This window comes from Protomyctophum parallelum (genome assembly GCF_964188405.1).
Source record: "Protomyctophum parallelum genome assembly, chromosome: 19".
NCBI classification, from domain to species: Eukaryota; Metazoa; Chordata; class Actinopteri; order Myctophiformes; family Myctophidae; genus Protomyctophum; species Protomyctophum parallelum.
In genome coordinates, this window is record NC_139717.1 from 38,700,524 (window position 1) to 38,715,164 (window position 14,641).

General features: G+C 40.1%; 2 protein-coding genes across 4 annotated transcripts; one reads left to right on the forward strand and one right to left on the reverse strand.

Moving 5' to 3' along the window:
* Positions 1-1,057: 1,057 nt before the first annotated feature.
* Positions 1,058-7,711, reverse strand: rnf8 (ring finger protein 8, E3 ubiquitin protein ligase). Of its 3 annotated transcripts, none has more exons than XM_083790426.1 (9): positions 7,312-7,711; positions 6,625-6,753; positions 6,096-6,532; positions 5,493-5,688; positions 4,914-4,976; positions 3,887-3,997; positions 3,249-3,347; positions 2,646-2,850; positions 1,058-1,863 (listed from the first exon to the last, which is right to left on the reverse strand). In XM_083790426.1, the coding sequence occupies exons 1-9, from the start codon at positions 7,438-7,440 to the stop codon at positions 1,661-1,663; spliced, it is 1,572 nt and encodes a 523-aa protein (XP_083646552.1). In that variant the 5' UTR covers positions 7,441-7,711; the 3' UTR covers positions 1,058-1,660. The 3 variants fall into 3 exon arrangements, with proteins under 3 accessions (XP_083646552.1, XP_083646553.1, XP_083646554.1); XM_083790428.1 differs by having other exon boundaries at positions 1,728-1,863; positions 2,636-2,850; XM_083790427.1 differs by lacking the exon at positions 4,914-4,976.
* Positions 7,712-8,467: 756 nt separating this feature from the next.
* aida (axin interactor, dorsalization associated) lies at positions 8,468-13,935 on the forward strand. The gene is made up of 10 exons (XM_083791107.1): positions 8,468-8,693; positions 9,528-9,594; positions 9,689-9,742; positions 10,018-10,072; positions 10,162-10,225; positions 10,944-11,047; positions 11,909-12,031; positions 12,282-12,404; positions 12,561-12,678; positions 12,781-13,935. Exons 1-10 carry the CDS (start codon positions 8,587-8,589, stop codon positions 12,878-12,880), a joined length of 915 nt encoding a protein of 304 aa, XP_083647233.1. The 5' UTR covers positions 8,468-8,586; the 3' UTR covers positions 12,881-13,935.
* Positions 13,936-14,641: the final 706 nt, after the last annotated feature.

The following is a 14,641-nucleotide window of genomic DNA, read 5'->3' on the forward strand; positions in this document are numbered from 1 at the left end:
TATTGGCTCATAGTCATATATCTCACAAAGCGCTCGGCTGTTTCATACCGATAAGAGATTTGGTATTGGGAAATTGAATACATGCCACCCTGATTTATAATCCTCAGAAGCTTGGAAAGAGGCCATGCAGAACAATGTACAGGGAAATCAAGTGCCAACGGAGAGCAACCATCTGTCTGTTATGAATGCCTGCATTACCTTTTGCCTCATGGTTTGGAAAGGTGCTATCACTGTTGCATTAGTTGCTAGGCAACATCACTGACAATATGAAATTACCAAAGGATAGACGGATAGTAACTGATGAGTTCCATTCTAAGATGTCAACTGTGAGAGACAGGTGACACGACACCTACTCCAGTAAAGAGATTGCTCGCATTGAGTGTAGCTGTTGACACTTGTGACTTTTACCCACAAAGCAGCTAAATGTTGCGATTGTGAGCTTAGAAAAGCCTTGGACAAGTCGAGCACGGTGGCTAAACAGAACAAGTACTACCTACAGTATACCCACACAATTCTCAAATGTTTACCATATTAAAATCAAAACAAAAATAACACCCATGAAAAAAGGAGCAATTACCTCATGGCTACCCACAGTGTATGTCCTTTTGTTTGATTGGCGCCATCTTGTGTTTGGATTATTATAGTACAATCTTGAAATCCAGAAACATTATGGTACATTCCTGTAAAAAAGACATTGTGGTTAATTTCCAGTCACAGAGGCTCAAATCATGAACACCTGGTGGAGACCTGTGCTCTGAGGAGCACATTTTTCTAGTTTATGGTTTCACTTAAAAAAAAAAAAAAAGCATCATATATTTCATGTTTCAACAACATGATTCTAGTCTTTTTTCCACATAAAAAGAAATAGGCAATTTGTTTGTTACAAATTATAGTTATGATTTGGGTTGGGTAAATGTGTATAGGTGATCAACTTTAAAATGTTACCAATTCTCTGATGCATGACAAACTATTGCTTACTATGACTCATCAATCCACACTCGGAACAAAAACATACATGCAATGGAAAGGACTGACCTCAGAAATTGACAGACTAGACTTTATTGTTTTTACTTTGTTGAATGTGAACTAGTCTCGTGTAGCCAGAAAACCCACAATCTCCAAATGCTATACTGTATAGTCTTAAATAGAGGGTACACGCATGCATAAAGTAAATGGCACATCGAGTGGCAAAGTCAATTTAATGTCTTTTAAAGTCATTTAATGCAATCAAATGTCTGTTTGGATGTATGGGTTGTCAAGGCCAGAAAGTAGCGGATATGATGATGTCACGCGCATACCCTCTATTACACACCACAAACACAGAGAAAGTAAGCAGTCATCTGCTCGTCATTTTCGTTTACTTATTTATTTTTCAGCTAAGCAGCAACTTACGACATATGCTTTGATTAGATTTATATTAGGACAAACGAGGGCTCTGATGTTTGTGCTGCATTTGCATTTGAAAATTGTGGGAGGCAACAGTCTGGCTCGCGAGACTAAACTTGAACAAGACAGGCAAAATGACTGTTACAAAAATAAAAAATAAAGGAAACCAAATACTTTCAATAATGGGACACAATAATTTGGCCATTGAACCTCTACAAAGAGACTTCCAGACAGTCCAGTCATTGAGAGCCATCACAAGGGTGACAAAAGGGGGCTAATCCTCAATGTCATCATCTTCGTCATCGTAACTACTACTATTACTGAACCGGTCTGGACGGAATCTTCGGCTTTCAGAGTTCACAGAGATGACAGAGTTGCTGCTACTGTCCAAAGACAAGACACTGTCGTCATCACTGTCGTTCAGACTGCTGATGCTGTGGGTACTGTCCTCATCGGGGATCACCAGCGGTTCAGCGGCTGGCAAACACACAAAAGAAGAAAGTTTATTGTATTACATAACCCATTTTGACGTGAGATCAGATTCTAAAAATGTCTTCTACGTCCCGACAGTTTTCTGAAAAAGCCATGTTTCTGTGTCAGTCGTTCTTCGATTTTTCAAAGATAGCAGACCTACAAGCTCGTAGCGCGCCACTCGGTGGCGCGCTATGAGCTTGTGGATCTGCTATTTTTTCATAGCTAAAGCATAACATGATGCCAACACCAAAAGGGGTTCCCGCCCCAAAATGGGATAAATATAACATCCTGTGGCCCAAGTCACCATCATTTCCTCTCAGGTATGAAGTGAAAAGTCCCCAACATGAATAAAAAAGTAATAACAATTGGGGTCTAATAACGGCATGGCTTCATGTGGATTGCTGGAATTTGGCGGAAGTAGCAGGGATATTGGCAGAAGTAACGCTCAAGGAAATGACGTTGACACTTTACAAATCCGTTTACAATCGGTGCAGTTTTATGTCGATCAGCTGTCCACAGACCGACAGAACAAATATGGACAGACGAAGGAGAGCCTCGGCCACGATTTTGGCCTGGCAAGACAACAAGAATTTCACTTCCTGCATGGCTGCGACCTGCTGTATTGCATGACAATGATATAGTGTATGACAGTGACAATAAAACACTTTGAAGATTACATTTTAATTTATCCACATCACAAAGGCCTCAAATCAAAAAGCCTATTTACTCCAACCACGTTGACAGTAGAATACAAATTCATCTAAAATGTACGCACCTCCTCTTACCTTTCCTCTCTGCGACCAAGGCATGACGCCTCTCTTTCATTTCAGGGCTGAGGTTTTCCACCATGCGTTCGATGCAGTTGTCCAGCGCCAGGCAGCGGGTCTGAGACTGGATTTCTCCTCGGCAGATGGGGCACTCATTTTTCTTCTTACGCCACTCCCCAATGCAGCGCATGCAGAAGCTATGGGCGCAGTTCAGATTGACAGCCTATAAGATAGGGAAGTCCAAACACAGCATTGTCAGTACAAAGGAGGTGTTTGTGTTAACAGTCTTCACTCTTCTGAGTACATTTAAAAGGAAAAGACAGATTCTGTAAATTTAGAAGGAAAAGACAGATTCTGTAGGAGCATAATTAATTCATAATTAAGCTCTTGAGCATTCTTTACTACTAATCTTTCAAGACCCACAGAATATGTTGTTCTATAACGATGTAAACAACAAATATAATTTCACCAAAAACTGTCTGGGAACAATCCAGAGATTTACTTTTGTTTTTATAAATCGAATAACATAGAACATTAGATCACTGTGTAATCTTTATGGGAATGTGCTACAATGTGTGAATATGCTGTGATGGAACAATCAAAAACAAAAGACTGTTTTACCTCTATGAAGAGCTCTGAGCAAATGATACATTGAAGTTCATTCTCCAGGACTTCCGTCACTTGGGTAACTACTTCGTCTTTCTGAGCTTGTGCTCTCTCCTGTGGGAAAGGATACAATTTAATGTTCATTAAAGGCCTGAGGAGTCAAAACGTGGTTTGTCAGACTGCTGCTGCAGCGGCAAATATTTATTCTGCGGGTGTGGTCGGTTTCTTAAAGAAGAACTATCAGGCTAGAAGGCTTTCTTACCTTTATTTGTAGTCTTTACGTCCCCACCAAAGAGGTCCAGGTGTTATTTTGTGCAAAAACTCATTATTGGCCATTTCCCCTACCATAAACCCTCAATCAGGCGTTTTTAGTGCCAATTCACTTATAGCCAATAATTCATTTTTGCACAAAATAACACCTGGACCTCTTTGGTGGGGACGCAACAACTACAAGTAAAGGTAAGAAAGCCTTCTAGTCCGAAATTCTCCTTTAAGACCGTTAGATCCGAGTCTTCATCCGTCCTTGATACTGTCAGTAGAGAACGCTTAGCTTGGCACTTCACTTCTATAATATTTTAAAAAGATAATATAGGCCGCTGAGGTTAAACTATAAAATTGGCAGAACAAAAACTAAATATATATAGACTACATACCTTTGTCATTTGTAGCTCTTTGTCTTTGGCCAGAAGGTCATTGTCTTTGGCCAGCAGGATCTTCTGAAAGTCTTGTCGAGAGAAGGTCAACTCCTCCATCACTTTCTTTTGCTATCGGCATTGAAAAAAGGATAGAAAAGATTTCAAATACGATCTACGAAATTACACACATTATGTACAGTACATAGATTCTACATAAAGGGCACATCTATACAACATTTGGTACATTACAAACTATTGGGTGAAGATTGCACTTACAATAAATAAATAAATTGTAAACCAACCAAAGCAATATTTTATTTTAGCTGTACAAATCCAAATCCATGACCATTAATCAATTCATATTTCACCAAATAGTCTGCAGTGACGTCACTTTTATGTATGCATGCGTGAACTGTATGTATGTCACTCTGTCCTCAATAACACCACCACCACCAGAAACATCATATATTAGATCACTAACTCAATATCTGACAACATTGCAATTGTCACAGAAAACAATGTGAATTATTGATTAGCCAAAAAATAACGTGTTCAATAATTACTGTATCAATACGAGACTAATACATTTGAAATCTTGTCTCAAGGACACTGAGGACAAGGTCATCTGTCAATGCACCACAGTTCAACTATGCACATCTTTCCCTTCAGTCATCTACATCAACTGAAGCAAATGCAGTACGCTAGGCTAGGATGTACAGCATGACTTGGTGAACCAACCAACTCACAGCCTCCTGGCTTAAGTAATTTAATAAGATGAAAATCGGCCTAGGCCGTGGCTCAGTGGACCAGGCACCTTGGCTGATAATCCAGTCTGGCAGTGTGCCGCAGGTTCGACTCCCGATGGCCTTTACTGCATGTCATCCCCCCCCCCCCCCATCTCTCTCCCCCTGTCAGCCTACTGTCTGTCCCTCCATAAAAAAATTAAAATAAGGCGAAAGCCACAAAAATAAAACATTCCAAAAAATAAAATATAAAATAAGATGAAAATCACTACAGCACAACATGTATGCAATTTTCAGTTTACCTCCTGCAAGGCATCTTCTAGCTGTTTTTTCAAAACATCCTCTTCCTGTTGTGATTTCTCTGCCTTTGAACAAAAACACAGCTTAAGTAAATGTAATGTCTACTACTGGTGGATGCCATGCCACACTAATACAGGTTCAAATTGTTTCATTTGTAAAATGAAATACTATGTATGCATTGTTTTATGTTTGAGGAAAAACTGAAATCCAGAGGATCCATATGAATAAATAACAGCCATTAAGACATCTAGACTAATAACTTGAATGTTCCCCCATTACATGTGGATGACAGTTCTCAAAATTGTTCTTATTCAAATTAGGCTCACAGACTATAAGAGGGCAAAGCATGTACGCAGAATATGAAATTGATCACAAACCGGCATGTATTGTTTAACATGTTTAGGATAATTTAAATTCAAAATCCCTTTTGGATGATGATGGATCAAAAGGCAAATTGTCCACATAATTACAGATTCAATTCCCTTAACAGACAAGAAAATACCTAAATAAATGACCACTAAACACCACAAAAGAAAGGACAGTACTACTGGGTCAAAACGTAATGTGTAAAAATGTCTCACTGTAGTCTCACTGAAGGACTTCTCCAACGTCTCCATCCTGCGCATCTTGGTCGTGAGCGTCTGTAGATGTTTCTGCAGCACAGTGAACTGCTCCCCTCTGACTGGGTCAACTTGCTGTGGCTCGCCCTTCAGTGATGCTACCTGCTTCTGGGTGTCATCGACCTGCTCCCGCAGCATCAGGATGTTCTGGCTGAACCTACAGTCAGACATTATGGAGATCCAAAGGTCGAGAAACAGTCTAATGATCACAATTTACAATTTAGGCATTTAGCAGACGCTCTTAATCCAGAGCGATTTACATTAAGCAAGAACAAAAAGCATGGGAATACATCACAAAAAAGCATTTATCATGAAACATGCGTAAGCTAAGAAAGTAACAGTGGAATATCTACATTATGAGACTATACATATAAACTATATATATATACTACTATCACAGTAGGAGTTCCACTAACACGCCTACTATACATAATATTAAGGTGTGTGATGGATGTCAATTGGCACAACATATGAAGAAATGAATAAAAAGGGTAAACAAAATGTATTTGTGAGATATTTTGCAAGCTTGGCACCGCCTTTCAGCAGTTAGAATGAATTATATACCTCTGTAAACTGTCCAAATCATTGCTGGTGCCTTCTGAGCGTACATCTATACCGTGGACATGTTTGCTTGAGGAAGAGACTTCCGATTGTTTTGTTCTGGCCCTCGCTTGGTCTTCTACTACTGGGCAAGACTGGTCAGGTGTATTGTCTTCTATAGAGCGTCTATAACGCTTGGGCTTAGATGAGGTGGAAGGCTCAGTTTCTTCTAAAATGTTATTGGATTTTCTCTTAGTCTTCTTGAGTATGGAGGGTGCATTCTCACCAGATACCTTTGCAAGGTATGGCGTAATGTCTTTCTTTGGGAGACAACTAAGAATGTACTCATAGTCGATGTTGCCATTTATCGGAACACCAAGTTGAAGTAAGTCCCCAATCTGTAGGCGATGTGGTTTCTCAGCAGGTACGCGCTTTCCATTCACCCAAACACCATTGAGACTCTGGGGAAAGTAAGCAACATTTAGATTACATTCACTTGACAGGGTCTGATATTAAGGTAAGCAAACACTAAATGAGAATGAGATACAGATACCTTCTGGTCAGTCACTGTCCATTGCCCATTTTCCCTCTGTTTGAAAGTGCAGTGTAGTCTGGAGATCATCAGGGGGTTGATTGGAGATAAAAGTTGGTAGGTGACATTCAGACCACGTCCAACAGTTATCTGTCCCATAATAAAAAAAACAAATTCATAAAAATGGTGACACATAACCACTGTACCTCAAATGGTGTGGCTAGCCCCTTACACGGGACAGAGGACAAATGTATCATATCATAATTTTTTAATTACACTGAAAACTGGAATTGTATTGCTATTGCTAGGGTTCACGTTGTAAACTTCTTAGTTTGACTTATTACGTAATTTACCATAGAATCCAGATATATTAGTAGGCCTACAGAAGGGAGGGAATTTCCTCTCCTTGTTAGTTATGGATAGATTGCTAAACCAAGTTGAAAGAGTCAGTTGCCCTCTACTACAGACTCAGAGCTGAGGTAAAGAAATTATGTGGCTGGATAGGATAAAGTTATAACTAAAAAACATAGCATGGATGCACCCCTGTAAATACTTGATGAATTGAATACACAGGACCACAATAGAAACAATAAAGCCACCAGGGATTCAATCAATATGGGTAAACTAGAATAACAAGTAAACTCTAAACAATAACTTTTTACTATAGTAATATAAACGTTTAGTTTAACGAAAGTAAGCTGTATTTACCTCTGTGCTGTCGACCAAGAAAAGCCACTCTGAATTTCTTCCGACTCGTTTCAGACACACTTCACGTTCACAGTTCTCATCGTCTTCGCCCGCTGAAGAATTAGACGCCACAAGTTCCACAACGTCCATTTTACCTCATTCTACTACTAACTATAATAGAGGTGATTTGTCGTTGAAAAGTATGTTCAGCTAATTAATTACTGCTAGCGCTAACAGTTCCACGGCCAGCTAAAGTTGTGATGATCCGCTCTGTGTTATGTTTGGTTGAACGACGGCCATGTTAGTTATGCCGTTTTTCTCGCGAGAATGCTGTGACTGCTCTGGTTGAACTTGAGTTGAGGAGAAGAGGCGCTAAAACTAAAAGTATGGTTCTTTACAAATGGAGAATGATTCCGGGAAACTTGATCATACTTAACATAATATTTCAATATTTTTTTTACATTGTCATTGATATGACAATATGCAGATATAGCTATTTTTTTCTTTAATCTTTTGGGGGAAAGGAGTGTCCGTGCCCCGTCCATTCGGACGACGCCTAGATAGAAAACAATCGAACCCCGTAGGTAGGCGGGACTTCCTTTATTTATCCGGATACGACATTCGGGTGAGCAAGCACGCAGGCAGAATAGAAATTGACGATATGCACACGACTGCCATCTTGCCAGCAGGGTGCTAACTTCCCATAGACAGCCCATTCAACCACAAAGAAAAGTCATATCTAATTGTATTAAATAACGTCAAACTCACCAACATTGCAGCAGCTGTACAAAAATCTTGAATTATGTTATAAACTACTTCCTGTCAAGAAATTCCTTGCAGATGATTATTTTTCCAAGTGTTTCCAAGAGTTTGGAAGCACTCGTTATCAGTAAAGCAACCTCCTGCTGCTCCTGCATTATGTGCAAATTCAAAACAGGTGGTACGCATGGGCTGTTGTGTTGAGTGCTAGTCAACGAGCATGTCTACAGTGGATTTTTAACACATTGCAGATAGAGAATAATTCAAGCTTTCCGTAACAGCTGCAATGTTGGTGAATTTGACGAGGACTTTTCTGTTTGGACGAATGGGCTGTCTATGGAAAGATGGCGGCCGTGTGCATATCGTCAATAAAAAGGCTTGGTCGGGGGGTGATCACATCATCACATCCACCGGTTTATCAGACAGCAGCTACCCGAGTACAGACGATGCAGCAGCGGCTGTAGAACCAGAGATCCACCGGCGATGCTTACCTGAGAGAGAGAGAGCGCAGCCTGTTGCTGTCACCGCCCTGTGAAAATGTCCGATGTCAACAAGACCATCCAGAAATGGCATGCGAGTTTTAGAAAAGGCACTGACTTTGACTCCTGGGGACAGTTAGTGGAGGCTATAGATGAGTACCAAATGTAAGTTGCAATCAACATGTGTATCATAATAACACTCCCTGCAACTGATATAGAAGGCACGATGCTTCTGTTTATCTATGGATACTCGTAGAAATGGCCAGTAGTAGGACACAGATAATGCATGATTATTTTCACCAAGTTGGCTTTGTTCTAGTCAGTTAAATATATGAACCTAACCCATCATGGTTTATGTGGCAGCAGGGGGATCAATGATACCCACTATATAGCTCTCTGGTCCACGACTCCACGTCCATAGCAATCCGTAGCGTTGGGACCATGTAATACTTCATTCACAGACGTGTACGTCCAACAGAGTTCCTAATGGACAGGACAACACGGACAGTTTTGGAAAAGACGTGTCTAGTCTTCCTCTATACTAGTGCCGCCAGGACCCAGGCGTCATGCAGTACACGAATAGGCCACATTTTCTCATTATTGAGAAATGGTAATGGTATAACCTCGCGTCCAGGAGAAATAGCGACTTTAGCGAGCCACACCCTCTCATTGTTATGGGTGGGGTTTACATCTCTAGTGAAGACTGAAGAATGTCTTGCACTGCAGTCAGATAAAGTAGTAACAATGTCAATACTGCATACACAACCAAGCAGTTGAAGTAGTGATCAAGTGGCAAGTTTGGCAACTAGTAAATTACACAAGTGACAAATTACATTTCTACCAGCCGTATTTTGAGCCCGGTGCCTGCCTACTGCCTTCTCACTGTGAACAGGAGGGGGCGCCAAAGAACATGGTCACCCACGTCAGATTCCCAATGATTTCCAAAAATAGGACCTGCATGTATATTCTAACCATTTACCTTCCGACTGCTTCACCTAGACTAGCACGACATCTACAGAAAGAGGTCCAGTCAACAAACTCATGTGACTTCACTGAGGATCAAAAGGTACCTTATGACATATGTTATTAAAAACAGAACATAGGTGTGTGTGTTTGATCATTATCAATATTCTAAGCACTGGTTTATTTGCCTCTTTTAGAAAACATTAGGGAAGTTTGCAACATGCTTGGAGATGAGAAGTGCAAGTTTGCAGGTTTGTATGTCCCAGTATTCCCTTTAAAGCCAACCAGCTGGTTGCAGTATAGTCAAAATGCCCTTTACTGTCTCATTAGATCTGCATAAAGTAAACAGATAAAATAGAGACCATAAGCTGTTGTTAATTCATATGCTTTGCTTTGAATAGAGTTTGTTGTTGTTTGTTTTGGTGACTTTGATTACATTGAACATGCAGCTCTTGTTCTTTGAAGTGATGTTTTTGTCCAAAGATAATTACATAAGACAATCTTATGTAATTTGTCTCATTCATAGTGCACACAGTCAAATGGGGAGTTCAAGCTAGAAGACCTGAAGAAACTGGAACCCAGTAAGACTCAGTATGCTGTTAATACCTCCATCACCATTGTGCTATATATGTCATTTTATTTGCTAAGGGTTGTCTCCTTTTGCCAATAGTTATTCAAAATATACAGACCTACAACAAAGACTTTCCTTTTGATGTCCAACCAGTGCCATTGAGGTAAAGGGCCACTCAAACCATTGCCATTATAGCTGACTGCATAATTGTCTCCACCAGGCAGAAGGTATGGGGAGAGAGTATGTTTTGCACTCCGTCCGTCCGTCTGTGAACAGCTAATCTCTGGCACCATTAACCCGGTCATGCCAAATTTTGCACACACACTCCCTGGATGCCAACGATGAACCTATAGCGCCACCAGGAGGGGCTATATCCTCCAGATTCTGGAGGATATATCCTCCAGATTCTGGAGGATATAGCCATGTGTTCAAGATCTGTCCGATATTTCATATTCCATCCTAATTGGCTAACATTGGCTTTCAAAGATTGCAGGATTGGTCCTTTTGAAACAAAAAACCTCAAATCATGAACGCAGCGTGCAATCTACATGAAATCTTTCACATACTTTCCTACTAGGCTGAGGAATATATCCTACCCTTTTCACATTGGCCTGTTATAGTGCCACCAACAGGTGGATTTTTGCAAAACACATTTTTGGAACAAAATGCCTCAAATCATCCAATTGCCATCAATGGTGTAAGAACAAATGGCACCCTTTTCACATTGGCCTATTATAGCGCCACCAGGAGGCCGCAACCTGCCCTGGCCTGGTGGAGATCTTTGCCCCGAGGGGCACTTTTTCTATTTGTCTGTTGTCTCAGAGTACAAAGCGTTTAGGTGTGATATCATGAGAATAAAGCTTGTCATCCCCTTTTGTCAGGAAAATCCTTGCTCCAGGGGAGGAGGAGAACCTTGAGCTAGAAGAGGAGGAGGATGCCACAGGAGGAGCAGGGTCACCAGAAGCGTTCCCCTCCAGAGTGCCGGGTACCGCGCTGCATTTCTGCCCAACACAGCCCATCAGATGGCTCTTTTCCACTACAAAGAACTGAGCAAACCGTGCCGTGAAACATAGTTCACAGGTTCTGGGTTTGTTTCCGTATGCTATACAGCTCGGTTTTAGATGAGGTTCTCAGAAGCTGATCAGGAGGTGCTATTAACCCTGAGAAAATAGTTCTAAAATAGCGAAAATAGTAGATCTGATATTTTCTTATGACCTACCTCCCCATTCAGGGGTGGTTCTTGTTATAATAGAAACATAAATAATAAACAAAGAACCATCACAGAACTTCACAGGTTCTCGAAAGTTTCAGATTGTGGAAGGTTCAGGCTTACATTTTGTAGTTGAAAAGAGCCAACAGAGAACCCACATTGTTTTGGAGGGCTGTTTGTGTTTGATTGTTGTCCTTTGTTCTCTTTGTCGGTGTCGTGCATGGCTTCATCGCTTACCTTCGCCTGCTTCATTTACAGCTCTGCAAGGTATGGCTTTTCACTGAGCAACGTCTATCATTAATCTGCCGTTGCATGATGTGATTTGGGTTTTGATTGTACCTTTTAGAATCAGAATCACAATATAAATATACAATATGAACTCTGGCTTGCAGAACAGACAAAAGTATCAATTAAAAAATACCATTGTCTGGTAAGAATTATATAACCAGCTCAGTAAAAAATATAAATGTTTATAGCCGTTACGAATATCACATTTTAAGTGTCTGGCAGTGGCATTTGTCAATAATCCATATAACTGTAATTTACAATGTCTAAAGAGTGTTCTGCTATGCACACATTAGGTTGTCATGCCACAAAGGATGTTTGTGGGTTTTATCTTTAATCTGTCCTCTACAGGTACATTGTTGCCTCGACTACCTTCAGAGCCTGGGATGGGACTACTCACAATAAAGATCGACAAAATTGGGTTGAAGGATGCTGGGCAATGCATCGATCCTTACATAACCATTAGTGTGAAAGGTACTGTTTTCACTCTCTGCACTTTGCACATATATGGTGTGTAATGGTTAGGTTAATTAATGTGTATGTACTTCTGGCGAATGTTCCCCTAGAAAAGTGAGGTGCTAGGGTTCAAGTGGTTAAGATCCCTCCCTCTGGAATCTACCTTACAGGATTAAATCATGACAGAATCGTCTCTCCACTAATTAAAACATGTTTCAGTGTTGTTGCTCTTAAATAAAGTGTTTTTGTCCATTATCTGTCCCCTCAGACTTGAATGGTGTAGATGTGAACCCAGTGCAGGAGACTCCTGTGGCCAGCAGAAAGGAAGACAACTACATTCACTTCAGCATGGATGTGGAGATCCAAAGACATGTGGAGAGACTACCTAAAGGTACTTTGTAACATTTATCATAATATTTATACAAAGACTCTTACCAGAGAAATGTATGTGCCAACATAATTCAAGAGACTTTTTATAACTCTTTATATGTAATGTTAAAAGTTCAGCAGTACAAAAATGTATTCATTCAATAAAATCAACTTCCAGGGGCAGCTATCTTCTTTGAATTCAAGCACTACAAACCCAAGAAGAGGTTTACCAGCACAAAATGTTTTGCCTTCATGGAATTGGATGAGATCAAACCTGGTCCCATTGTAATCGAGTTGTAAGTCAGTCTTTAAAATGCATCTCAGTCTGACTATTTCATTGGGTTCCGTTGTGCAATTGCAATCGTGAAACTTTGTGAATTTTTATTCTTGAACACCAGGTACAAGAAGCCCACAGACTTCAAGAGGAAGAAACTGCAGCTGTTGACCAAGAAACCACTTTTTCTCCATCTTCACCAAACTTTGCACAAGGACTGCTAAAGATAGTCACATTGATGAAGCAGGTCATGGCCATTAAAGCACATCCTTCAATAGCTGTAACTTTATCATCCAGAAAAGTCATGAATTCCACCTTGACTCAGTTTGCAATAGTAAGACAAGGCAGTTGTCTCCATTTCCAAGAATTAAGAGGATTTGAGCCCATCATCAGGGCACACACATTTCTTTTGCAATTGGGTAGGCCATTTTGTTGAAGTACAACATAATGGTGCTGTTGCAGAAAATCATTTTTCTTTTTTTACATGAAGTTTTATATTGGTATTCATGAAATATGATTAAACTAGCAAACCACTTGATCTCGTCTTCCTTAGCTGTGGATTTGGAAACGAAGGGAAAGTAACGAGCAAAGTGTTTTTGAAGTTACTGCAGGTGTATAATTTCAGCCGAGTCTGGGTTATAGAATCTACCGTTAAGACTTGGCAAAGAACCTTGAACTTGGGCCAATGGTTCAAATACCCATTACTGATTGAATAACTGACTCTTAAACCCCAGTTGATTGAGTGGGGCTGTTAAGTCACTAAAAACGTCTGGGTTTTCGAGGCTACTCTACTAGCTAACTCCCAGGCGTGGATGTACATATGGGATACAAAGTTGGTGCTGAGAGAAAGCATGCATGCTCAGCCAAGTAGTTCCCTCCTTAAAGGCTTAGTAAAGGGAAGTCATTTATAAATACGTTTTCACTCCTATTTCTTAGACCCAATATCTAATCTCAGGTCCAAGAGACCCAATGACGTGCTGTAGTTGCAGCATTGGATTTAGCAACAGGGTTTGTAAGTATGTGGTATACTGTTCGTGCTAAATTTACAACACAGTGCCGACATGATCAAATGTTTCTACATACGGGTGGGCATGCTTTTTCATGTATATGAAAGATTCAGGTTCAAATAGTTTGTAGTTAATATTGGTTTGTTTCAGCAAATATGATATTTATATGATAGGAACGATGATTAATCAGTATTGAGTTTGGTATGAAAGTGTGGGTACTAACATGTACGGTATGTAACATTGCGGTCAGCACACTCTAGATACTTGTATTCTATTATCCCATTCTGACCTGAGATCAGATTCATACGAGGTTTCCGCCGGGGACACACTGGTCTGATGAACCCATTCTGACCTGAGATCAGATTCTAAAAATGTCAGTCGCTCTTCGATTTATTTTTTTCGAAAAATAGCAGACCTACAAGCTCGTATCGCGCCACTCGGTGGCGCGATATGAGCTTGTAGATCTGCTATTTTTAAATAGCTAAAGCATAACATGATGCTGAAACCAAAATGGGTGCCCTGTCAGAATGGGTTATGCAGTGTGAGCATTTGGTTACTAATCAGAATGACCATATGATTGCTACAGAGATGTCTATCTCCTGCCATGAATTGGCATTTCAAACTTAATTTCTGTCAAAATAAGGCATTTTGGAACGGCATCTTCACAGCAGCTCAATGTTTATGTGGTATAGCATGTTGATAATTTGCAGTCAAACACAACCAGAGGTGTATTAATGGAATGAATGTCTCTGAGAAATGTGATCTTTTGTTTTGAAATGTGATGTCATCCTGTTATAAGGCCTTAAACATGTTTGTCATACCCTGCAGATTTCTTTGTATTTCCTTAACTTCTGTGCATTGTAATATTTGATTTGTTTTTTATATTTTATTTTTGTAATGTTAGGATATCCAAGAGTAAATTAATTCTGGAGAAACACTAATCGATTGCTATAACTATGTATGTAATGTTTGCGTGTG

Coding starts and splice junctions, on each gene's coding strand:
- aida (XM_083791107.1), top strand. CDS start 8,587: ATGTCCGATGTCAACAAGACCATCCAGAAATGGCATGCGAGTTTTAGA. Junction 10,073..10,161: donor CCTGAAGAAACTGGAACCCA/GTAAGACTCAGT, acceptor TTTTGCCAATAG/TTATTCAAAATATACAGACC. Junction 10,226..10,943: donor GTCCAACCAGTGCCATTGAG/GTAAAGGGCCAC, acceptor CCCTTTTGTCAG/GAAAATCCTTGCTCCAGGGG.
- rnf8 (XM_083790426.1), bottom strand. CDS start 7,440: ATGGACGTTGTGGAACTTGTGGCGTCTAATTCTTCAGCGGGCGAAGAC. Junction 2,851..3,248: donor GCTCAGAGCTCTTCATAGAG/GTAAAACAGTCT, acceptor CCTATCTTATAG/GCTGTCAATCTGAACTGCGC. Junction 1,864..2,645: donor CTTGGTCGCAGAGAGGAAAG/GTAAGAGGAGGT, acceptor TGTGTTTGCCAG/CCGCTGAACCGCTGGTGATC.